At 34.0% G+C, this 25776-nt stretch overlaps 2 protein-coding genes across 3 annotated transcripts in view; both read right to left on the bottom strand.

Annotated features, from left to right (window-relative positions):
- Nucleotides 1-3834, bottom strand: part of LOC106868934 (protocadherin beta-15) — a 165989-nt gene extending 162155 nt beyond the window's left edge. Inside the window, exon 1 of the mRNA XM_014914403.2 lies at nucleotides 3377-3834. The gene's annotated coding sequence lies outside the window, so the exon portion shown is untranslated. The remainder of the gene's footprint in view (nucleotides 1-3376) is intronic.
- Nucleotides 3835-4263: 429 nt separating this feature from the next.
- The window catches only part of LOC106868935 (protocadherin-9), a 111919-nt gene continuing 90406 nt past the window's right edge, over nucleotides 4264-25776 (bottom strand). Inside the window, exon 4 of one of the 2 annotated variants that reach the window (XM_052973085.1) lies at nucleotides 4264-5172. In XM_052973085.1, the coding sequence (XP_052829045.1) occupies nucleotides 4910-5172 (263 nt within the window). In that variant the 3' untranslated portion in view covers nucleotides 4264-4909. The remainder of the gene's footprint in view (nucleotides 5173-25776) is intronic. The other variant, XM_052973087.1, reaches the window with a different exon arrangement.

A 25776-nucleotide genomic window follows, 5' to 3' on the forward strand; every position in this document is an offset into this window, starting at 1 on the left:
GTGACTATAGCAGAAAGGGTTATTATGCATTATTTCTAGTAAGTTAAAGGTGGTGAGCTGGCAGAATCGTTAGCATGCTGAGCAACATTTTGTCTGTTTTTATGTTCTGAGTTCAAATTCTGCTGAGGTCGACTTTGCCTTTTATCTTTTCAGAGACAATAAAATAAGTAACGGTTGAGTACTAGGGTTGATTTAATTAACTTACCCATCCTCAAATTGCTGGCCTTGTGCCAAAATTTGAAAACATTATTTCTAGCAAGTTAAGGCAGTGAATCAGCAGAATCATTAGCATGCCAGGCAAAATGCTTAGCAGCATTTTGTCTGTCTTTACATTCTGAGTTCAAATTCCACTGAGGTCAACTTTGTCTTTCATCTTGTTTGGGCTGATGAAATACGTATAAATTGAGCACTGGGGTTGAAATAATTGACTAGCCCCCTCCCCCAAAATTTCAGGTCTTGTGCCTATAGTAGAAAGGATCATTTCTAACAAGTTCAATGACCATTTAGAATCTACCTTGTTCGTTCACTATTGGTGTTGTTATTGTTGTTGTTGTTGTTGCAGGTAGCATCATTGTTGTCATTGATTTTGTTGTTATAAAAATATATCATATTTAACTAAATCCTATAATCAACTTTCTAATCCAATGGCAACAATAACAGCAGCAGCAGCAGCAGCAGCAACAACCACAACAATAACAGCAGCAGCAACAACAGCAACATGAACAAAAGCAACAACAACAACAATAACAATAATGGTGATGAAGACGAGACAAGAATGGCAACATAAACAAGAACAACATCTAAGGACAGGAAAAATAATAAGATCGGTTTTATATCTGCGGGTTTTCTTCAGCGAATTGTTTTGCCAATTTGATCAATTTTTAATCAGAATTACATTTCAGAATTTCTAATGAAAGTATCTATTACTATAATATTCAATTATAAAAGAGATCACAGATGGAAAACAAGAATTAAGAAATAGCTGGATATTTATTAGCTACTTTCCCAATAAGAGGAATGCTGTGTGTATGTAAGTATGTGTGTTTTCTGTATTATATCTCCTCTGTGTGTTTGTATGTGATATGTGTATGTGTGTGATCTGAATATCTTCTGAGTGTAAGCTGTCTGTTCTGTCTGTGCATATATATGCGTGTATAGTAGAGGGGTGTGATTGCAAGTTTCTCCCTCTCTGAAATGTAATTTAATGATAAACTGTCCTGTAAAGATATGCCGCAAAGGCTAGTATACACTTCATGGCACAAAATTAGATATTAAAAGGAAAAATAAAGCAGTGATGGTCGAAGTTGGAGGCAAAGAGAAGGATTAAGTAGAAGAAAACCAAGAATGAAATGGCATATATCATGTTTAACAAAGTGAAACACAATTCTTTCCATTGAGAGAGATATAAGTTTGCTATTCACATCTTGAAATTTTATTAGATATTTGCAGGCAAACCTAATTTATAAGCTTTTGCTTTCAAGCCATGTAATTCTGGTTTCAAATTAAATATCATAATTGGAGGACTGAAACCAATTTTAGAATCAACTTATATTTATTAGTGTGTTTTGACTGCTGAAGATTTTATCTTTGCTTCTTCTTTCATTTTCTCTCTTTCTCTCTCTCTCTCTCTCCTCCCTCCCCCCTTTCTCTCTCTTTATCTCTCTTTCTCTCCCTTTCTCTATCTCTGTCTTTCTTTTAGTGTGTGTATGTATGTGCGTGTGTGTGTGTTTGTGTATGTCAGTGTGCAATAATAATAGCACTAGGCATCAGTGTCCATTGAATGTCCAAAGTCTATAACTGTCTACTTTCGCTATCTTTTGACTATTCATGGATGTTTCAGAAACAGAAACTAAAATTTAAACCAAATGACATAATTTGAATATAGTTTTAAATAATTAAATAAATAAATAAATAATAAAAGAAAAAGGATAAAAGAGAATGACAAAAATAGAAACAATTATACAAAAAAATCACGTTGAATTTAAAATTGCCAAGACATATTTTTAGTTTGTTTGTTTGTTTATTTCATTTGCTTTTAGTTCATAACTCACCACGGCAGTGTCCATATGATTATTCTTCCTGATAGAAGGAAATCTTCCTCACATTGCTATACTTTATTTTCTTCATAACGATGGAATATATTGAGTAGTATAGACTTAGATACACACTGGGCAGTCTTAGATACAATAGGGCAGTCTTAGACACAATAGGGCAGTCTTGACTTGAATTACTTTGAACATAGGTCTGTTTGATCAAGTTTCACCTTAGACTAAACAACAATAACACTGCCAACAATAACAACATGCTTAATCTAAGGAAGAGCCTCTTTGTGAGCTGCTAGCTTGTGAGAAATAGTGGCCAAATTTCTCTGAAGTCACATTTTGCTTATTAAAAAATATAAATGACATACAAAAATGTATTCCTGGATGAAAAGAAAAAATTGGACCAGACAGTTATGGCTAGAACACCATTGCTTCTAAGTCTGCTTCATCATGGTTTCTTTTATTCTTGTTAATTCCAAAGACTGGTGTTGAGAGGTGAAAGAGGCCTTTCTTGGCCACTTCAAAGTAACAGATAATGCAAGAGAAAGGGAGAGAGACCAAAGAGAAATAAACTCTTATAGTACATAACTGGTAGACAAGGTATTCGATTTGATATTTTACCAATTCACAGTCATGATCAGAGCTGACCTGGTGGTTAAATAACATCAACAACTACTAGCACCATCACTGTTTGCTGAATAAAGTTGTCTTAGCTGCATTGCTAACATAGGATAAGGGAAAGCACAAAATGACAAGCTAACATAACATAGAAATCATCATCATCATCATCATCATCATCATCATCATCATCATCATCATCATCATCATCATCATCATCATCATCACAATCATCATCATCTTTTGTTTTGAAATCCCAAATGTTTGCATGAGTCAGTAGAAATTCCTTGAGGCAGATTTTCTATATGACTAGATGCTCTTCCTGTCACCAATCCTCACTTGATTTCAAGCAATGGCTCTGCTAGTATGACAGCAGCATGTTTACAGTTAGCATGCAATGTTAAGATAAGGGGACATAAACACATGCACACATACATACGTACACTCACACACACACACACACACATGCACTGACATGCACATGCACAACAGGCTTCTTTCAGTTTCTGTCTAGCAAATCCACTCACAAGGTTTTGGACTAACTTAGACTATAGTAAAAGTCACTTCCCAAAGTGCTGCTTAGTAGGACCAAATTCAAACCACATTGTTATGAATGGAAATTTTTAAGCCACACATTCGTGTCTGCACCAACATATATTTCAGAAATAAAAACAAATAGAAACAAATCAGAAAATAGAAATATGAAATTAACTTACTTGAATCCCATAAATTCTTTGCAATATTGACAAAGATAGAGAGAAGACACTTGGCTAGAATGGCTTCATCAATTGTCTGCAGCAAGAGAAGTAAATGGCAGACTTTTTCTACATCCATTTGAAGTTTGATGCTGAATCTAATCTTTCCAAAACTTGAAAATTTTGCAAATATTTTTGGAAAATTTCAAGAAATGTTTTTCTTTTCTTTTCTCTTTTTTTCCAAGGAAAAACCAGAATTGCATATTTTAACTAGAATCCATACGCTTTTTAATGTTACTGTTTGTTATGGATATGCTAACATAGATGACATATATAAAATACATTTTTATACGTTTCTAATTGAAAAATATTGATCTCAAATATCTCATTCCAATTTAAATAACCCTCTGTAAATTAAAAATGGGAAAAAAAGTCACACACACGCACACACACATACACACATACACACACATGTATGTATATATATATATATATATATATATATGTGTGTGTATGTGTGTGTGTGCATGTATACATGTGTGTATGTGTGTATATATATATATATATATCTTGTATGCATGTAAGCATTTATATATAAGCATTACTGACAAATATATCAAATATATAGTTTGTATGGAGGTGGCAAAGAGGAAAGAAAGAAGAGGAGAAAAGAAAAATATTTAAATGAAATTAATAATAATAATAATAATAATAATAATAATTTGATAAGAAATTAGAATTTAGTGAAATTAGGAACAGAATCAATTTTAAAAATGATTGAAAATGCCCAAAACCTAAATAATATTACTAATACTAATACTAATAATCATAATAATAATAATAATAATAATAATAATAATGATAATAATAATTAATAATGATAATAACAATAATAATAATAATAATAATGAGACTGATAATAATTTTTTTTTATTAACCACAGCAATAGAATTATGACAATTATGATGATGAAGAGGATGAATGATAACGACTATGATGATGATGATGATGATGATGATGATGATGATGAGGATAGTGATAATGATGATGGTGATGGCCACAATGTTGATGATGATGATGACAATGATGATATGAAATAAATAATTAATGAATAATTATATTGAATCTTATAGCCTGTGGAAATTTCCATCTTTTCCTGGCACTTAATTAATGAGTTAAGAGTTTAATATTGTGAAGTTTTGAGATATTAATATGAAAAGTCAGGAAAAAAAATCCTTTCACTCTAATTGCATATGTGTAACTGGAACAGATTATATCCATACAAGAAGTCTGCAATGCATTTCTTTAAAGTCAGCAGGAAGTTATCTTCATACCTTATGCTTCGCTATGTCAAAATACATTAGAAATATTGGTTTTTAACGCTATAATTCTTGTGGTTATTAGGTCTTAAAATGTTATATAACATAATATCATTTATTATGTGTAGTAGCTGATTAATGGTGCTATCTAATAAAAGTCCTAGCTGTTAGAAAACTAACATTCATTTAGATTTGTGTTTGCAGGTAGGAAAAGCGTTCAAACAAAGCTGGTTATTCACGAAAATGGTACTTTCGGTAAAGGTTTATTGTATGCTGTGAAACTATTCCGCATTGGTAAATTCCAGGTTGGAGGCATGTTAGCATTATCCACTTGAGTTGTTTTTAGATTTATAACATTATTGGTCTGACTAAACTGTTTAGGACTAGTTTGGTAAGAAGAGCTAATGGCAAGATTGCTATTTCTAGGTCTGCTAAGAACTTGAGGTAAGGTTTTTCTGTCTGCATCTGGAGTCAGTTTAAGTTGGACACCTTTGACACCTGCAAAAAAGAAAGGAAATATAAAAAAAAGAATGGCATTAATAATTTCATAAAAAATTATTTTAATTAACTATTTTTAATACCAACCCACTTTGGGCTAACTTTCTTCCTATGATACACACTTCCAGTTTTGAAGTATTTTGAATTAAAACCTATTATTAAAATTCCATGCTAATTTATACTCCAGACACCAGATTGATGATGACAAAGTTATTTAACTAAATTATTAAAAAAAATTAAGTGAAATCAAAGGATCATATTTTGGCAGAGCTGTAATGGCAAAATTGTGCAATACTACATTTAATATATTGTTTTTAATGACTTTAGTGAGTGGAGGTAGACCAAAGCCCTTAACACTTTTCAGAATCTCTTAGACTGATGGGTGGAGGGGAGACAATTATAGACAGCTCAGAGATCAAGACAAAATTCTTGCAACAGTGCAGATGTACTTAACGTTACTCAAAGACCAGGTAGTTGTGTTAATATGAACAATAGATTGAGTCTACCATGCATATACTGAAGTAGCTACTCTGACAAAATTCATCACAGTTTCCATCTACCAAATTTTAATCACAAGGTTTTGAGCACATGAAGCTATGGTAAAAATATCTTTCCCAAGGTACAGCATAGTAGAATTGTGAAACTAAAACCATATAGTTACTATATTAGAAAAGGCTCATAAAAAGTAATTTGAGATAAATGGAAGTATTTTAGTAAGTACAAACATATATTTTATATCAGATTTAAGTCCTACCTATATTCTGTTTTGAAATGGAGAAAAGATTGAGTGGAGAATGTTCTTCTGTTTTCTCTATTACAGAATGTGAAAGGAAGGCAGAGCTCACAGAGTTTGTAAGTCTTCTCAGATTGGAGATGTTTACCGTGGATTTTTGTAGATTGTTGATGCCTACAAAATGGAAGTCCTGGAAGGGAACTAAACGGCCTTTGTTTCAATTAATTTTGAAAATAATTACAATGTTAGTAAAATGACTTTGTCCTTATTATGCTGGTGTTTGGAACATAAATTAACATGAAACTTTAGTGGAAGTATTAAGTTTAGAAAACAGAAAGTTTTATCATAGAACCAGATGCAGTCCTGGGCAAGTGGATATAAAAAAAAAAAGATTTTAATTTCGATTTAGATTCCTTTAAAACAAAAAGGTTTATGTAAAACAACTGGAGCAGTTTTGGCTGTAACAGTATCAAAAGGGTTAAGAACAGTATTTGTTGAATAGTTTGTGCAATCAGATGAGTTAAGAAAAACGGGTGAGGAGGTAAATAAGTGTAGTAATAAATATGTAAATTCAAAAGTGCGGCAACTGTTGTAGTACCAGTAAAAGAGAGAGGGAGATAGAAAGAGAGAGAGAGATTGTGTTAGTAATGGTCATGTATATAACCTTCTTTAACTTATTTCAGTCATTGGGCTGTGGCCTTGGTAGGACACTGCCTTGAAGGGTCTTAGTTCAATAAATCAACTGCAGTACTTGTTTTTCTTTTCAAGTCTGGTACCTATTCTATCACTATCTTTTGCCAAACTGTTTAGTTATGAGGATGTAAACAAACTCACAGCAGTTGCCAAGTGTTAATGGTAAAGGTACAGTCACCTTCTCGAGTCATACTGACTCATAACAGCCAGTTTCCCAGTTTCATGGCATATATATTCCCCACCTGGATGGACATCAGTCCATCACAGGATTATTCATTTTTGCCAGGTAAGTGGACTGGAGCAATGTGAAATGAAGTGTTTGCTCAACAACACATGTCACCTGGTCAAAGAATTGAAACCACAATCTTACGATCATGAGTCCAACATCCTAACCACTAAGCCACATGCCTCCACTAGTTGTCAAGTAATGGAAAACAAATACAGACAAAGACATACACACACCCATGCACACATATATACAATTGACTTCCACAGAGTTTCCACCTATCTAATTCACTCACAAGGCATTGGCTGGCATGGGGCTAAAGTAGAAGACGCTAGCCCAAGTTGTTACACAGTGGAACTGAACCCAAACCATATGGTTGCAAAGTAAACTTCTTAACCTGACAGCCGGTGTGAGTGAACCTTGCCAATCATTCCAATACCCCTTTTTTGTTTTGTTTTAATGTTATCTACAATGATTTTGGGTGCAATTTCTGCCCTGATCCAGGCAAAGGAACTGTTTTGAATTCATTGTTGTCATTTACCTCAAATTCAACAAAAGATCTTGCAGACTTAGGATCAACTGCATTCCAGCTGTCACAATCCTGACATTCCTTCACACTTAGAGAGAGGTGGGTTTTTTTCTAGAAAATAAAGGGATCAGTGAAGGAAACCTTCCTTCCAACAGTGTATCTGGTATCTTTTTATTTATCTTTTAATCTTTTACTTGCTTCAGTCATTAGACTGTGGCCATGCTGGGACAACACTTTGAAGGTAAAACAGTCAAGTACTGGGATCAATAATGATAACTATCATTACTATTATCTACTATCTTAAGGCAATGAGCTGGCAGAACCATTAGCATGCTGAGTAAGATGCTGAGCAGTATTTTGTCTGTCTTTGTTTTGAATTCCAGTTCCACTGAGATCAACTTTGCCTTTCATCCTTTTGGGGTCGATAAATCAAATACCACTGAAACACTGGGGTCGATATAATCAGCTAGTCCCCTCCCACCAAAATTAAGGCCTTGTGTCTATAGTAGAAAGGATTATTATTATTATCATTTTTATCTTCAGGTATTGAGCTGGCCAGGAAAAATGCGTAGTGGCATTTCACCTGTCCTTACATTTTGAGTTCAAATTCTACCAGGGTCAACTTTGCTTTTCATCTTTTCAGGGTCTATAGAATAAGTACTAGTGAAACACTGGGCTTGATGTAATCAACTCATTCCCTCCCCCAAAATGGCTACCTTTGTGGCAAAATTTGAAGCCATTATTATTATTATTATTATTATTATTATTATTATTATTATTATTAAGGTGGCAAGCTGGCAAAATTGTTAGCATGCTGAACAAAATAGCAGTATTTCACCTGTCTGAGTTCAAATGCTGCCAAGGTCGATTTTGTCTTTCATCCTTTCAGGGTCAATAAATTAAGTACCGGTGACACACTGGGGTCGATGTAATCAACTATCCCCTCCCCCAAAATTTCAGGCTTTGCTCCTTTAGTAGAAAGGATTATTGTTATTATCCTTTGGTAGTTTCATGCAAGTTTCAACTGCACCCCTGGTGCACCTCCATGTTCCTGAGATGTGTATGACATTGTGTTCTTACTTTTGTGGGGATTGAGGAAGTAAAGATTCCTCTTGTTGGTATATTGTATCAGTTTGTTTCGTAATGGGGTTTAGTTTCTTGTTTCTTTTTATATGAGTGTACATTGTGTTGTCTTATTTTACTGGATTAAGATCCAGTAAAAATCTTGTGTAGTATATTTAACAAGTTGTATTGTTTTAGATTGTTAGGTTATTATTGTAGAAAATGTGTGTTGTCTGTGAAGATGGTTCCATTTGAGCTATTCTATTGAATCATGAGCTATTTGAGGGAACTGAGTGCCTTTATTTACATTATTTATTTTGGATGGATATGTGTCCTCGTCTTGTTTGTTGTTACCACAACATTTTGGCTGATTTACTCTCCAGCCTTCAACAGGTGTCTTGGTAGAATTTTGCGATTCCAGCTAGTGAATAAATAATAATAATAATAATAATAATAATAATAATAACATCAGCAAAAAATACCTTAGGAATGAGAACCCAGAGTTAAGTTCAAAATTCTACCAGGACACCTGATGAAGGCTGGAGAGTAAATCAGCCGAAACATTGTGGTAACAACAAACAAGATGAGGACACATATCTGTCCAATGTAAATAATGTACAAAATTCCTCATCTCAAAAATATACAGCTGAGTGTGTCTTGTGCAAGATGTATGCTGTTCCTAACAGTGTTGTTTTTTTGGGCAGTGTGTAGTGCTGTAAACCCTGCTATGGCTTCTATATTTCTTTTCATACTTTTTAAATCATGCCTAATGCTCTAAGTACCAGTAGTATTGTTTTCACACTCATGCCCCACATCTTGAATATTTCAGTTTAAAGGTCCTTATATTTTGATAGTTTTTCACTTCTTTTGGAATAATATCTTCATCAAAAAGGATTGTGATGGCTATCAGTATGCATGTGGTTGTGTACCAGTTTTTTTTAATAGTATGTCTGAATGCTTCAACTCAATTTCTTTGTCAGTTTAGATGGTCATATCCCAGACTGTTGTGGCCAAGTCACTGTCATTATTATTTTTGTCATTGCTCTTTTTATAATAATAATAATAATAATAATTATTATTATTATTATTATTATTATTAGTGAGAGAGGAGTGCATGCCATCAAAGTGACACTGGGGTAAAATATACGAAGCCCAGTATACCCATCATGACTACACGACCGATAAGAGTACACCAGGCACATGCATCACAACCATATGTGTGTGACACAGTGATCTCATATCAAGATAAACAACGCATGACCCTGCAGGTGGGGGCCCTGTTAGAATTTTCTTCAGGTCAAGTAGCTCATCCACTCAAAAGGTCCCTGAATAAGGGTTGTTTTAACTGTACTACATCCTGTCATTCAGTGTCTGTTAATTAGCAACTTGTTGGCTGCTCAGGTGAGCAGCTGCTGTCTTGTGTTAGATGAATTCAGCCGCCTGCCAGGTATACAGTGAAGATTGACACACCATCTTCCTTTGACAGAGAAGGGAAGCAGTTCTTTCTCTACTTTGTGGCTGTGGCAAAAGTGGTGGTGTGGTGGACCTTTCTGGAAAGTTAGAAGACAGGCACTTTCCTATCTGGCCAGGCACTCATCAGTTTCTTCATATACAATTTGAAGAGGTAGGTGAGGGTCAAGCGGGAGGTGCTACCTTTTAGTGTGTTTATTGAAAGGTGGATAAGAGGGTTAGACTGGTAAAGCTGAGCAGACCTACTCTGAGAATGCTTTTCTAAGTGGGAGGAAAGTAACTGGAAGATGGCACTTCCAATTCCTTGGAGATGGCAGAGTAATCCAGGACTTTTTGTGCGAGTTTTTCTCTTAATTATCCTATGTGGACTACCCCACTATTGAGGATTTTATTTATTAACTATTTATTTTTCTAATTTCTATTTTTATATTCTTTTTGTTAATTTGTTATGGTTGTAGTATCTCCCCTTAATCAATGTAAATCCCACCTGTTTGTGTGTTGTATCTTGCCCTTTGATATTGTCTTCCATGTTTTGAGCCCATGTGGCCATTATTATTATTATTATTATTATTATCATTATTATCTAAGGCAGTGAGCTGGTATGATGGTTAGTACACTGGGCAAAATGCTTAGCAGTATTTTGTCTGAGTTCAAATTCCTCCGAGATCAACTTTGCCTTTCATCCTTTCAGGGTCGATAAATTAAGTACCAGTAAAACACTAGGGTTAATGTAATCAACTAGTCCCTTACACCAAAATGACTGCCCTTGTGGCAAAATTTGAAACCATTATTATTATTATTATTGAGCTCAAAGTCTGCTGACATCAAATTAACCTTTCATCATTTCGGGATTGATAAAATAAGTACCAGTTGAGGACTGGAGCTGATGTAATTGATTTACCCCATTCCCCAAACTTGTTGGCCTTATGCTAAAATTTACCATTATTATTATTATTATTATTATTATTATTATTATTATTATTATTATTTTTATTATTATTATTATTATTTTTATTTTTTATTTTTTTTATTAGTATTATTATTATCATCATCATCATCATCATGGCTATTACTTGCTGTAGTAGTTAGCAGAGTTGTTTCCATGAGGTTTGGTGACAACAAATCTCAAATTTCAAGAATCTTTCTTAGAGATTCTTGCAGAATACAGGTTGATAATGTGAGTCACAATTCCATTATCCTTACGCCTCTCAGATAGGAGTCTGACTGTTGAGCCACATGCTCTCTTTTTACCTTTCTGTCTGTCTGACTCTCTCTCTCTCTCTCTCGCTCTAAATCAGCTATACTAAGCTGTGAGAGAGTGACTATGGGGCACCACTCCCAATGCCCCTTCCTCACCAGAAATAGGATACAGACCAATTGAGGTTCTACCAACTTTTCTCATCAAACATTCTAACTATGCTAGGACACCATAGAACATGCTGGATGTGGACAGATCAATGTGTTGTATGACATGAAACAGTCAAAAATATACAATCATGTATTTAGGATTAACTTTATCCAGTGAGTTTCTTTTTTTTTTTTATGGTGGTAGTGTATGATTTTAGGCAAATTTGGCTGATATCTTTAGCAAGTTCTGCTATGATATTTGTCCTCGTTGGTATTCAAGTGGGGATTACTTATTTCTCGGTTACAAACTAAACATCATTGAAGAATTTGTTGTATTGGTGGTGGTTTTTGTGATTGTTATTATGGTTGTTTTGTTGTTGATGATGATGATGATGATGACGAAGTTGTTGTTGCTGTGGTAGTTGCTGGTGTTGTGATTACTGTAAACGTTGTTGATGTTGGTTATTATTATTGGTTAATGTTGCTGTTAATATTGTTGTTATGAATGCATTTTATATATCACTGCTGTTATGTTGTTGAGGATGATAATGACATTGGTTTTTGTTGTTGTTGATGATAATGATGATGGTTGTATTGTTGTCGTTAATGCTGTTATTGTTAATATTGTCCTGGGTTTATTTTCCATATTGCTGTTGTTGTGGCTGTTGTGATAGTTATTGATGCTGTTGTTGTTCTTGTTGCTGTTGATGCTGTTATAGTTGAGATTGTTGCTGAAGTTGTTGAGCTTGTTGATGTTGCAGTTGTTAACGTTTTCGCTTTTGTTGTTCTAGAATAGCGCTCCCCTCCTTCACACACACCAAACAGCTCTCTTTCTCCCTCACTCTCTCTCTCTCTCTCTTTCACACACTCTCTCTCTCTTACTTTACCATACCTATAGCATGGTAGAAATAAATTATTGATGAAATTCATGAGTTTATACGTGGTCGTCTGGAGATCAAATTTTCCCATGGGCATGACAGACACAAAAAGAAGCCATTACAGTGTATCTTTCGTTGTAGATAAACTCTCTCCCTCCTGAATACAATGGAACTAATCAGTCGTTGATGATATCTCTGATAAGGAGAAAGTCAAGAAATTGATTTTTTTTTTGTTACTGTTGTTGTTGTTGTCGTCACATTTGAATGAAAAAATGAAAATGAAATTTTAGAAAAAATAAGCAAAAAAGAGAAAAATGTTAAACAAATAAAGGGAAGAGTTATTCTAATAATATTTTTTACCTATGAGAACTATATTCATAAGTGCTAAAATATTCCAGCTTACATACATACATACATACATATATGTATATATATATATATATATATATAGAGAGAGAGAGAGAGGTTGTATAAATAAAACATTTTAATTGCTCCATCAGCAGATGTTTTACTTGAAAAATGAACCACTTATTGATGTAAAAGATGTTTACACTTTCATTTCTGAATCTCAGAAAAAATTCTTTTCATAAAACCTAACCTAGTTCATTTTGATTGAACATATTTCACTCAAAACTTTTAAATTCAACATAAAAATAAAATGAAAGAATTAATATACATAATGATTTCAAATTTTGGTACACGGCCAACAGTTTCAGGGTGTGGGTAAGTCAATTACATTGACCTCCCTGGAGCTCAACTGATATTCATTTTATTGGCGCCAAAAGTATGAAAGGCAAAATAAGCCTTGGTGGAATTTGAACTCAGAATGTAAAGATCGACAAAATACCACTCAGCATTTTTTCCAATGTGCTAACGATTCTGCTAGCTTGTTGCCTTAATTAACATGCAATGGTGTAGCTAGAGTGTGTGCTGCCTGGGGCAGTCTTTGAGTTCAATTCCCAACTTCTGTCCCTCTCATTCTTGGTCCCTCTTTCTCCTTCTCTCTCACTTACTCTCTCTGCCTATATATATATATATATATATATATATATTGACACACTTATATGCTCATAACTTACATGAGAATATGATAACAGTATAACATCTCACTCTCTCTTCATTGAACCAAACTGTTTTAACCCTTTAGTATTTAAACCGGCCATATCCGGCCAAAATATTTAATCTGTTTAATGTTCAAACTGACCAGATCCAAGCTCTCACACCTACCCTACAATGTTATTCTACATTAAGTAATTACACCATCAAGATCTTGAAGATATGAGATAATGCATGATTAATTCAAATCAATGTGAATCAGTAAGCATTGTGTTTGATAGAATAATCTGAACACTAAAGGGTTAATTTCTCAATGACATCATTAAAAACGTCAGATTGGAAAAAAATGATCTGTCACATCTTTAGCATGATCACTTTAAGGGTACTCTCTTGATACTTACCCTTTAAATAAGCAATAAATTTTATATTCTAATTTTTTTTCTTTCTTTGCAGATTACTTCAAATCTTAGTGGATAAATTTGTATCAATTTTACCCTTTTAAAATAAGTTTAGATCAGATCCATATCAAACACTGCATGCTGCACAAATTTAAAAGGAGTGAGTTCTTCAATAATGAAAGTAGCAAGAAATATTTGTTCTGCCTATGGAAAGTCTTTGGACATGCCAATAGCAGCTTGGCTAGTTCCACTTGAGAAATTTTTCGGTTGTAAATTTCTCCCAATCTGGATGACCAATTCTGATAAAATTGTATAAAATTGTAGTTTAGAAAAATCTTAAGCAAACTGCATGAGAATTAGCAAAGCTGTTCAATTCAAGTCACACTTTGATCATAAAATAACTTCATGAACTAAGAAAAGTGTCTAAACTTGGTCAGTGAGGCCCTCATTATCTGACTGATTCTCAGGTTAGTCAAAGAGTTGCCCTCTACTTGTCCTTGAAGAATAGTTTTTCTACTAAACCTTTCATGGGTAGACTTATCATGATTGATGAAAAGTGGGTTCTTTATAATCATCTCCAATGCAAATGACAATGGTTAGTGCACAATGTAAAAGATAATCTATCCCCCAAACCAGAGCTATACTTAAAAATAGTTATGCTCTATGTTAGATAAGATATGAAGAGTATTGTCTATCATAAGATGTTAAACCAAAAGGAAACAGTTAACATGGATAAATATAATAATCAATTGGAAGCATTGTACAAATATTTTCAGAAAAAATGCCCATTATTGGTTAGTTGTAAGAGGATGTTGCTCTTACATGATAATCTGAGACCACATATTATTCAAGTAACTCAGGAAAAGATTATTATGTCTCTAAATATGACAGTTTTGCCTCATTCTTCTTATTTGTCTACCTTTACTCCATCTGACTATCATCTTTTCAGATCTTTGCAATATTATTTTGCGGGAAAACAATTTACTAATTGTGACGAGAGTAAAAATGATATTGAGTATCCTTGCTTCAAACCTGAAGGGTGTTATGCCAAATAGATGGGATTATGTTATTAATAGTAAAGGGACATTTTATCTTATTATATTAATAGTAAATATATCAATTGAAACCAAAGAAATGTTTGTTTCTTTCCCATCTTGAAATATGATGAGACTTTTTTTTACAACCTAACAGTTAACTTATTAAACTATTACAGTTTGAAAATAAAAAAGAATCTTTATTTTCAAGGCTGCAACTTATGAGAAATAAACAAAAATATGAATTTGAATTCATGTCTCATTATAAACTTTATAAATAAACATTTATTTCTTTTTAGCTTAGTTTCATAAGTTGCATTTATCTCTCTTATCTATTTATCTATCTGTCAATCTACAATCTATCTATCTGATATATGTGTGCGTGCGCGTATACATACCAGTCTGTCTATTTTTCTTTTTCTCTCTCAAATGCTCCTCTCTTTTTCTCTCTCATCAGTTCCTTCCCTTCCATCATTTTGGAAAGGTGGTTGAATAATTAATTTCTTACATCCATTTTTCAAGTAATCTACTCCACACCCTTTCATAAAAGCAGGTAAAACTACAGGGGTCAATGTAGGACATACTTTGTTGATTGCTCATAACATCCAGTAACTATCCAAAACAGATTTGTCTTTCACTTTAAGATGACATCAATTTCTAATTAGATCTGCATTCACCAGGTCAATATAACAAAAGTTAAGAGCAAACCTTATAAAAATGCAGCTTTTATCTCCTTACTACATAACCAGTTGTATATTGCTCTTAGTAGAGTTAGGGATCTTTCACATTTAGAAACTTTTTACAGATCAAAATCCTTTCACTAAATCAAAAGGATGTTTCAGACACCTCAGTTATAAATGTTAAATTCACAAACACTCTTGCATACACAGACAGTGTCTGATTGAAAAGATTTCCTGTTTAGGAAATATTGTGTATTATATTGTCTACAGAAAAAAGGGAAAGGTAAAAAAAAAGTACATATTTTGTTCTATTAAATGTTTCTTTTATTTCAATTATTGCTTTACCTATTTATTTATTTCTCCTTTTTTCTTCTTTTTTATTTTTTTTGGTGGGGTGTAAAAACATATATCAGTGAAGCGAAATATTACTAATTCTGTGTAGAAAACAATGAGCCATATATTAGTGTTTACATGGAAATGTGGGCATTACCTTGTTACTATAATTGCCTCAAATGTTGGAGCAGCTACCACTAAACCTTGCCTATAGTTAGAAAACTCATCATCACCATCACCCCTATCACAACAACTGCAAGAAGGAGTTTAGTAGTAGTAGTAGTAGTAGTAGTAGTAGTAGTAGTAGTAGTTGTTGTTGTTGTTGTTGTTGTAAGCCTGAAATTTTGGTGGAAGGAGCTAAGTGATTACATTGACCCCCATTACTCAACTGGTACTGATTTTAACAACCCTGAAAAGATGAAAGGCAAAGTCAACTTCAGCAGAGTTTTAACTCAGAACTTAAGGTTGGAAGAGATCTTGCTAAGCATTTTGTACATCATTCTAATGATCTTGTTATAGTTTGCCACCTTAAATAGTAATTACAATAGTAAAATTATCTTGTTAACCTTGAAGAATTTCATGAATGTTTTCCATTAAACATTTTTGTTAATCTCCTCTTCATTTTTATGCATGTTCCCCAACATGTATATGATTTTTGTTTTAAGATCGGAAAAATCATCAAGTACTATATTCAATGACATATAAGATGCACTTTTTGTGAAAAAATGTCTCAAAAAATCCCCCCTGGTCCTAGATGCAAAGGTGACCCTCCGATAAGCTTTAAGTCATGAAAAGCTTTTTACCTGAATATACACTGTTGAAATTGGGATGTATGTAATATACCCATGTGTCTTTTATGCCATTGAATATGGTATTCCTCAAACCTAGAATAATAAAGATAATGACAAAACAAAAAAAAGTACAATTTGACCATTTAGGAATCAGAAATAGCAACAAGAGAAAATATCTTTACAAAAGGAAAAGCTAGAGAAACGAGATCCTGATAAAGCAGCTTCCCCACTCAAAAAAAAAAAAAAAAAAAAAAAAAAAAGCAAGCTAGACTGAGTGTAATCACAGATAAATTTAATAGAATCCTAGAATACATTAGAACTGATAATATAACAGAGACAAACAAGCTAATAAATGATGCTTGAATTTGTATAACAGAGAAATTAGGAATTAAGAGACAAACAAACTAAAATGCTGGAGCCATATTGGAAAAAGTTGGATCAAAATAACATCAAAAGACTACATAGATAGACTTTTTAGCGTTTTAGACTAAAAAGTCAAACAGCTAGTTGAAAAAAATGCATCACAATGTTTGATCCTTGAAAAACAATAAAGGATAGATAAATAAATAAAAAAAAGAACTCTTGCAATAGAGGAATTTAAACAGAGACTCATGGTCCAAACAAGCAAAATTAGAAGATTTAGAAAAGGATAGAACAATATAGTCAGGATTGTATGATCCATACAGAACAAAAGCAATTTTACTAAGAGATAGACAAAACTGAAAAATTGGAAAGGTCATATCCTAATGTTGAAGAATGAATGAAAATGCTATTCGAATGCAAAAAGTATGGCTCATTGTAAACAATGATGACCAATCTGACAGAAAAACAAATAAAGATAGACTATAGTGGACATTGTAAATTATACTCAGAGTGAAACATTGATCCTTGCATGATTTTTATACTGTGTGGTAGACTGAGTTGTATGGTCCTCAGTTAGATGAAGGCAGGGTATATCTATGGATCACCCTAGTTATTCAGTCACCCACCACTTTTGCTTATTCTCTTATTTTTCTGATGAAGGAATTGCATCCAAAACATCAAGACTCTTTGCTTTCGTTTTAAGTATTAAACTAATACTTTATTAAAATTTGTCCCTCCCATGTTGCCTTCTTTTTGTGTTCATTGCCTAACATACCTTATGTTTATGGATCAGACTGGCTTCGAGCTACTTAGCAACAATAACAACTCATTTGGAAAATCTATGATATTTATGAATAACAAGAGCAATGGCTAAGAAAAGAAATTACTTTTCTGTCATAGGAGAATAATTAAACATTTTAATGATGTCATGCGAAACTAAGAACCTTTCTCAGAATGAAGAATACATGATAGAAAATAGAGGTATTACAACCGACAAAGTTACACTGATAACGTGTCTTCCAATAATGTGTAATTTATTGACTGATGCATTAACAAAATGCATCGTCATCATTTTACATTTATTCTCCATGCTGGCATGGGTTGGACAGGACATCACAGTCCAATATAGTTCTTGGAGCTACTACTCTCATAGCCTGGTGCCTGTACAAGATACGTATCTCTGTGTGTGTTCACACACACACATACACACACACAAACACAAACACACACACACATATGGTATATGTTTGTATATATGTGTGTGTATTGAAGAAAGCCATTTAATTAACTTTGAATTTTTGAAAATTCCACAATATTGAACACATTTTTGATTACCTAGAAAATAAATTTAAATTTGATTATAAAAGCTAGGCACACATTATATAAGGGGGTTAAAGTAGCAGCCCTGTGTTATGGTTGCAGCCCTGTATTATTGCAAAATTTAAATGAATGTAATTGGCATTGACTATTTACATTACAGTAACAAAATTGTATATTATTCATTAATATGATAAAATGTATCTCTCATCATGCACGCACACACACACACACATAGATAACTATATACATATAAATATATAAACATTTATATATATATACATATATATACACACAGAAATATATGGATATCTATATATGTATAAGCTTGTATGTATATGCATATATTTATTATTATCATTATTATTATTATTATTATTAATAGTAATAGAGAGGAAAGAATGCTGAAGGAAGATGGACAGATAAATTAGTGAAAGCTAAATTAATACACCAGCATTGCAGGAAGCAACATTGAAATCTCATTATGGCATGGATCACTTATGATATTATGATTCCCTAATTTGTAGATAATAGAATGCTGAGAGATAATGGAGAATATAAGAAAGCTGATTATAAAGGAGTTGGCAAATTGGAAAATAAAATTAAGCTATTCTGTTAAAGAAGTAAGAAATATTACGATCAATACAGTACTTTTTAAGGTGAAAGTTCACCTCAGCCACCATTCAACTTTGCAATATGCATGACACTTTTAACTCTGATATTGGTTTGAAATTTTGGCACAAGGCCAGCAATTTCAGGTAGAGGATAAGTCAATTAAATTGACCCTGATATTCCACTGATACTCATTTAATAGACTTGCAAAGGGATGAATGACAAAGTCAACCTTGGCAGAGAGCTCAGAACGTAAAAACAGATGAAATACCACTAAGCAGTTTGCTCAGAGTGTGAACAATTCTGCCAGTTCAATGCTTTACTTTTAATTCTGATATTAAGAATGATATGGAATGAGTACATTATAAAATGGGATATATGCAAACTTGTTCCAAGCTCATGTGCATGTGACTTGGTAGCATGAACCTTGCTTTCATCAATTGTTTTAGGTGCCCTGAATTTGGATTGAATAAAACATTGAAGATGTGACAGTTGGAATAGAGAAGATTATGCCAGTGCTCAACTTGTACACATTTTCAGCTCAGTAGACTGCATCAACATGAACTGAAGTGCCTTGCTCAAGGACACAATATGTTGTCAATCTTCTTTTCTTTATGGATGACTTGAAACCAGTCACAGTTTACTACATAAGTCTTTTGTGAATGTGCATGGTCTAGTGTTTAAGATGATTCACTCATGATCATACGATTGAGTATACAATTTCTGAACTGAGCAACAAGCTGTAACCTTGAGTAAGGCCCATTATTTTATGTTGCTCTAGTCTACTCAGTGGTACTGAGGACCAGTTAGGTGCCATCCTATCTTCCTCTAGATGTCAAATCCTTGATGTTACTCTGGAGTAAGGATGGAAGAGCCAAGAGTGGGTGGGGACCTCTACTTGTGATTACACAGGCACCTAAAATAATTAACAAAAGCATGGTATATATTACTAATCCCTACTCACTCATGAGTGATACTTACTGTGCTGTGAATAGCTCTTCCCCATCCAACAACAAGAATTCAGATGGCTGATCAACTGAACTACCTATTCTTAATATAATATGTAAGAGGCTGAGTGTTCTAAAAGCTTGTTTATTCTTAGAATAATATTCAGGCAGAATCAACATGATGCAGTGTGTATGATGAAGTCAAAACTGGCTGCCCTGGCAAGAGCCACCAAGTATTGATGATCACCCCTATTGAAAGCTTTCAGGTGATACAAACTAATGAACTCTTATGACACATGCCCACATATGACAGGCTTCCACACAGTTTCTATTTACCAAATTCACTCACAAGGATTTGGTCAGCCCATAGCTAAAGTAAAAGACACTTGGCCAATGTGCCATGCAGTGTCAAAACAAGCTTCTAAACCAAGCGGGCATGCCCATACCTGTGAGTATTTACTCAATATATGGCTCAGCTGACAAGAACAATGAAAATAAGGGAGTTCACTCAGTAGGGTCTAGGGTCCTTGAATAGAATGGAGTTACTTGAAACGTCCTTCCAAAATTCTTTTATCTGCTACACTACCCTTTAGCATTTAAATTGGCCATGTTTGGCCCAGATATTCTACCTGTTTTATGTTCTAATGAGCCAGATGCAACCTCTCATACCTACCCTACAATGTCATTGCAAGAATAAACAATCATGTCATTGAAATCTTGAAGCTACAGGATAATGCATGATTAATTCAAAACAATGTGAATAAATAAGCATTACATTTGACAGAGAAGTCTGAATGCTAAAGGGTTAAGGGAGATTCTAACATTACATGGGAACTTTTTCCTTTAGTTACTTATAGAACTGGAGGTGCTGACACAGTAATACACTGGTTTCAGTATTTGATCCTCAGAAGGGAAGTTAGTAAAAAAGCCAAACTTGCTATCTCCAGTTCAGTTTTCATACTTATTCTTATAAATGTTAGGTAATGATCGAAAGAGTACCATCATAAGTACACGTGGCCAAAATGAAGTTCTTCCTGACATCTTTGAAATAATGTTACTTGACAGGAGGTGCATTGTTCAGAGATCAGGAGTCTGTCCAAGTTGAGTTGCTACTTCTCCACATTGAGAGGATATAACTCCAGTACTGTGGACATGTGGTTAGATTGTCACAGGAAAAGATTGCAAGACAGATTCTTCAAGCCAAATCAATTGGCAGGAGACCTTCGGGTACACTAAGAACAAGATGGCTGGCTGGAAAACGAGAGTGGAAGAGGTACTTGAGGACTCTACCCTCACAACTCTCCCAAGAAGAGAAAATGAATGGATGGATGGATTGAGTTTTGTATAGTTGTTTGATGATGTCTTTATTGGAAGCTTGTTTGGATGAGTTTTGGAGAAGAGTTCCTCCAAGTTCTCCTCTTTTGTTCAAATATTTTTTGGTATCTTGTTATATATTTCATTAAATTAATGTTATTTCTATTTACAACATAGAATTTGATGAGGAGTGTTTGTCATGTGTTTGGACAACTAACACAGCAACAATAGCAACTATTATAGATGTTTTTATTGTTTTGTTTGGTGTTATTGCTGTGGTTGTTGTTTATGTGTTTCCATCTTGTTTTTCTTGGTGTGGTTGTGAGTTTGACAATTGATGTTCTGGGTGTTTCGTGGTGGTGGGTGGGTGGAGGGATGTGGGACAGGTTGATGGGTCCTTTACCACATCACCGAGTCTACTGTCTTTCATCTTAGGATAGTAATTGTATTTTAATTCTATTCTTTACCCATCTACAACTAGCTCTTGTGATAAGCTTGTCTTGACCTTGTTACTCTACAAGAAATTTGAGTCAGAGAGCTCTGGAACTGAGGAAAGAGATACAGATGTACATATGTGTATGTGCATGTGTGTGTTTGTGTTTGATGAACTTGTGAGGAGGATTTTTTTTTGTTGTAGTAGTGGTAGTATAACTGTCCTTTGGAATTGCTGTTTGATCTCTGCTACTGTTACTGGTACTGCAGCTTTCATTGTTACTGCTGCTACTGCTGTCATTTTTCTTGTTAATATTGTTGCTGTTGTAGTTATTGCTGTTGATATTGTTGTACTAGCTGCAACTTCAGAGTTGTCATCAGTGTCAGCTGTTAGTCTTTTGCCTTCTACTGTGGATAAAAGTTCCTTTGGTGGTTGGTAGCACCACATATATGGAACCTGGATCTTCTTCCTTCTACTGCTATGAACCATGCCAAATGTTGTTTTGCAACTTAAGTTAGGGATGGTTTTGAGCTTTCTCTGATTTGTTTGAATCAAAAGATCTATCCCAAAAGTGTATCAACTCTCCTCATATAGCTCACGAATTTCCAATACTCTCTTGTCCTCATTCTGCTGCTCACCAAAAATTGCTCCATCAGCTGTCAGACATTTACTTCTGGCAAGCACATCCACTACCTTCACTCATGCCTATGTACAATGGAATTAGGATCAGCTCTTTCCACATGGTTGGGGTAGAGGAGTGGAATAACTCTCAGTTTGTCCTCAAGCTTGGTATATTCCTGAGACAATACACCAAACCATATTAGAATATCTCACACTAGCTCAGACAAATATAAAATTAGAGATGCAATAACATAACAAAGCTGCTCCATGTATGCCTAGCTACCAATTTCAGCTCATATGAAGTTCCACTTGTCTTATATAATAACTATGTAAAAATTCTATGGGACTTTAGCATATTATCAGATCACTAGACAGACCCACCACCACCAATAGCATACTATTGACATAGAAATGTCAAATAACTATAACATTGTGTATGATTAGCTGAAAATTACGAAATTACACCCATCTAGCTGGTGAACTACAAACATTATGTGTGTTAAGGAATATGTTTGGCAAGATTGGAATGACATGAAGCCATTTCTGTAAGACATCAGCAAGGATACAAACAGTGACATTTACATTCAGAGAATAGCAATACTAAGACCTGTAAACATTATTAAGGCATTCTCACACAACATTTTATTAATCTTGAACATTTTTGTAAACTGAAAATGTAATTTTGTTAGCCATTAACATTCATTATATCCATGAACAATCATGTTAACCTTAAACATCCCTGTTCATCCAAGAACACAAGTTTACTTACATGATTTCCACTGAATATTTTGATTCACCTGAATATTTCTATTGACCTTATCCTCCACTGTAAACATCCTGTTTAGCCTTTAACACTCCAAGATGTACCTAATTTTTATTCCAAAAGGAGAAACTCAATGTATTTTTCAAACCTTGAATTACAAAATTAATAATCTCTAACATAGACAAAATGCCTGAAATTTGAGGGATGAGTTAAAGTCAATTATATTAGCCCTAATTCTTAAATGGTGCTTATTTTATGAACCAACATAGATAAAATGCAATGTTGGCCTTAGAAGGATTTGAACTCTAAATGTAAAGTTATGAAAGAAACACCATACCATAAGGGATTTTGCTATAAGGTTCTGTCAAGCCACTGCTGCTTAAATTATAAACAAATAATGAAAATGATAATGATAATTAATTTTTATTTTGAATAGTTCCTATGTGGTTTGTTTTTTCTTTTCTTTTTGAAAAGGCTATCATATTCTGTAAAGATGATCAAATATTGACTCCCACAAAATGTAGTTCAAAGCAAAATAATTTAACAAAATTGCTCAGCCAAACACATTTTTATTGCATAAATATGTGAGCAATGTCCCTTTATGGTGTAACAAGTAAAATATGAAAGATAAAAGATTATTATTAAGCTAAGACTCCTATTGATCAAGGTTGACTGTGTGTTTTCCCCCAAAAATGTTTTCTCAAGGAGGGGAAGTTAGGGCAAAATTTATTTCGTTATTGAAGTCAACCTGTTGCCATTAAAAAAGAGCTTCCTTTCTATAAGCCACCAGTGATATACAAGAGAAAGACAAGGACCAAACAGCTTGCTGTCAGTGTTGTCACAGGCAAACTCAGTTCAGTACATAAAGAAATGGAACCAATATTGCAAGGCATTTTATCAAAGACTGATAATTCTACCAAATTACTGCCCTGGATTGATATTTCATTTTTTCAACTCCTTGAGAGATGAAAGACAAATCTGACTTTGGTGGAATTTTAACTCAGACATAAAGATTCAGAAGAAAATACTGCAAAACAGTTTGTCACATCCCCCACGTCATTATAGTAATTATAAACCACCAATATCATTATTATGACTTTTGGTAGCAAACTGGCAGAATTGTTAGCATGTTGGACAAAATTCTTGGTAACATTTCCTCTAGATTTTTACATTCTGAGTTCAAATACTGCCAAGATCAACTTGGTTTTTGATTCTTTTGGTGTTGATAAAAAAAAGTACCAATTGAGTAACAAGGCCAACATAATTGACTAGCTCCCTCTCCTAAAATTTCAGACTTCTAGCAGACGCAATTATAATTATATTGATTTAAGATAGCAAACTGACAGAATTGTTAGCATGTTGGACAAAATGCTAGGCAGCATTTCTTCCCGCTCTTTACATTTTGAGTTCAAATGCCACCAATATCAATTTTGCTTTATAGGGCGGCGAGCTGGCAGAATCGTTAGCATGCCTGATGAAATGCTTAGTGGTATTTCATCTGCCATTACATTCTGAGTTCAAATTCTGCCGAGGTCGACTTTGCTTTTCATTCATTCAGGGATCGATTAAATAAATACCAATTACGCACTGGGGTCGATGTAATCGACTTAATCCCTTTGTCTGTCCTTTGTTTGACCCCTCTATGTTTAGCTTCCCTGTGGGCAATAAAGAAATAAATATCAATTTTGCTTTTTATCTTTTGGAGTCAATAGAATAAGTACCATTTGAGTACTGAGGTTGATGTAATCAACTAACCTCATTCCTTCAGAATTCCATACTTTATGCCAAAAATTTGAAAGAATTATTATTATAATGATTTATTACATTATCATTATAAAGTGAAGCTGCATGACCTAGTGGTTAGGATGTTGCACTTGTGAATGCTAGATCATGGGTTCGATCCCCCCGACCAAGTGGCATGTTGTGTTCTTGAGCAAAACACTTCATTTTATGTTGCTTCAATCCATTCAGTTCCATTCAACTGTAAATGGGTAACCCTGCAATGCACTAGTCTTCTGATCAGAGAGAATGTTGGCCTGCCAAACTAACCAGCTGGGTGACATCATATGAAAGCTAAACTGATGCAAGCACAATATGACCAGATATAGCAACATCTGCTCAATCACATGATCACGTGGTTATTATAATGATTTATTACATTGGCTCAAATGTTACACAAATTTCTAAGGAAAAGTTATTGTGAAGTGAATATACTCCAGTAACAGGTTGTTCCTTTCTTTTTTTCTTTCTTTTTGTTTTGTCAGTAACTAGAAAGATGAAAGGTAGAGTCAACCTCGGCAAGATTTGAACTCAGATAAAATAACAATAATAAAAAAAACATAATTGAAATTCCACAGAATATTATATTTAATCTACCACTGATGCAATCAGTTTAATGTAAGTTCTGAATATACTCAGAAAGAAAACATCCTACAAATGATATATTTTTGTGTGAAAGCAGGCTTGGCTGTGTTGTAAAAAAGTTCACTTTGCATCTATGTGGTTCTGGGTTGTTCCTCTGTGTAGCACCTTGGGGCAAGTGTCATCTATTATAGTCCCAGGATGTCCAACGCCTTGGGAGTAAATCTGGTAGATGGAAACTGTGTGGAATCCCATCATATACACACACATACATACACATGCACATATTTACATATATATAATTATCTGTATGAATCTTTGTGTCTATGTTTGTCACACACCCCATCCCCGACCACTGTTTGACAACCAGAGTTGGTTTGCTTATGTCCCAGTAATTTAGCATTTCAGCAAAAGAAGATCAATACATTAAGCATCAGACTGAAAAAATAAACATAATAGTCGATTACGTAGGCCCGACTGTTTGGTAAGAAGCTTGCTTCTCAGCCACACAGTTCTGGGTTCAGTCCCACTGTATGGCTCTTTGGGCAAGTGTCTTCTACTATAGCCTTGGGCCAACCAAAGCCTTGTGAGTGGATTTGGTAGATGGAAACTGAAAGAAGGCTGTCATATATATATATATATA

Source organism: Octopus bimaculoides, chromosome 14, assembly GCF_001194135.2.
Source record: "Octopus bimaculoides isolate UCB-OBI-ISO-001 chromosome 14, ASM119413v2, whole genome shotgun sequence".
In the NCBI taxonomy this organism is placed as follows: Eukaryota; Metazoa; Mollusca; class Cephalopoda; order Octopoda; family Octopodidae; genus Octopus; species Octopus bimaculoides.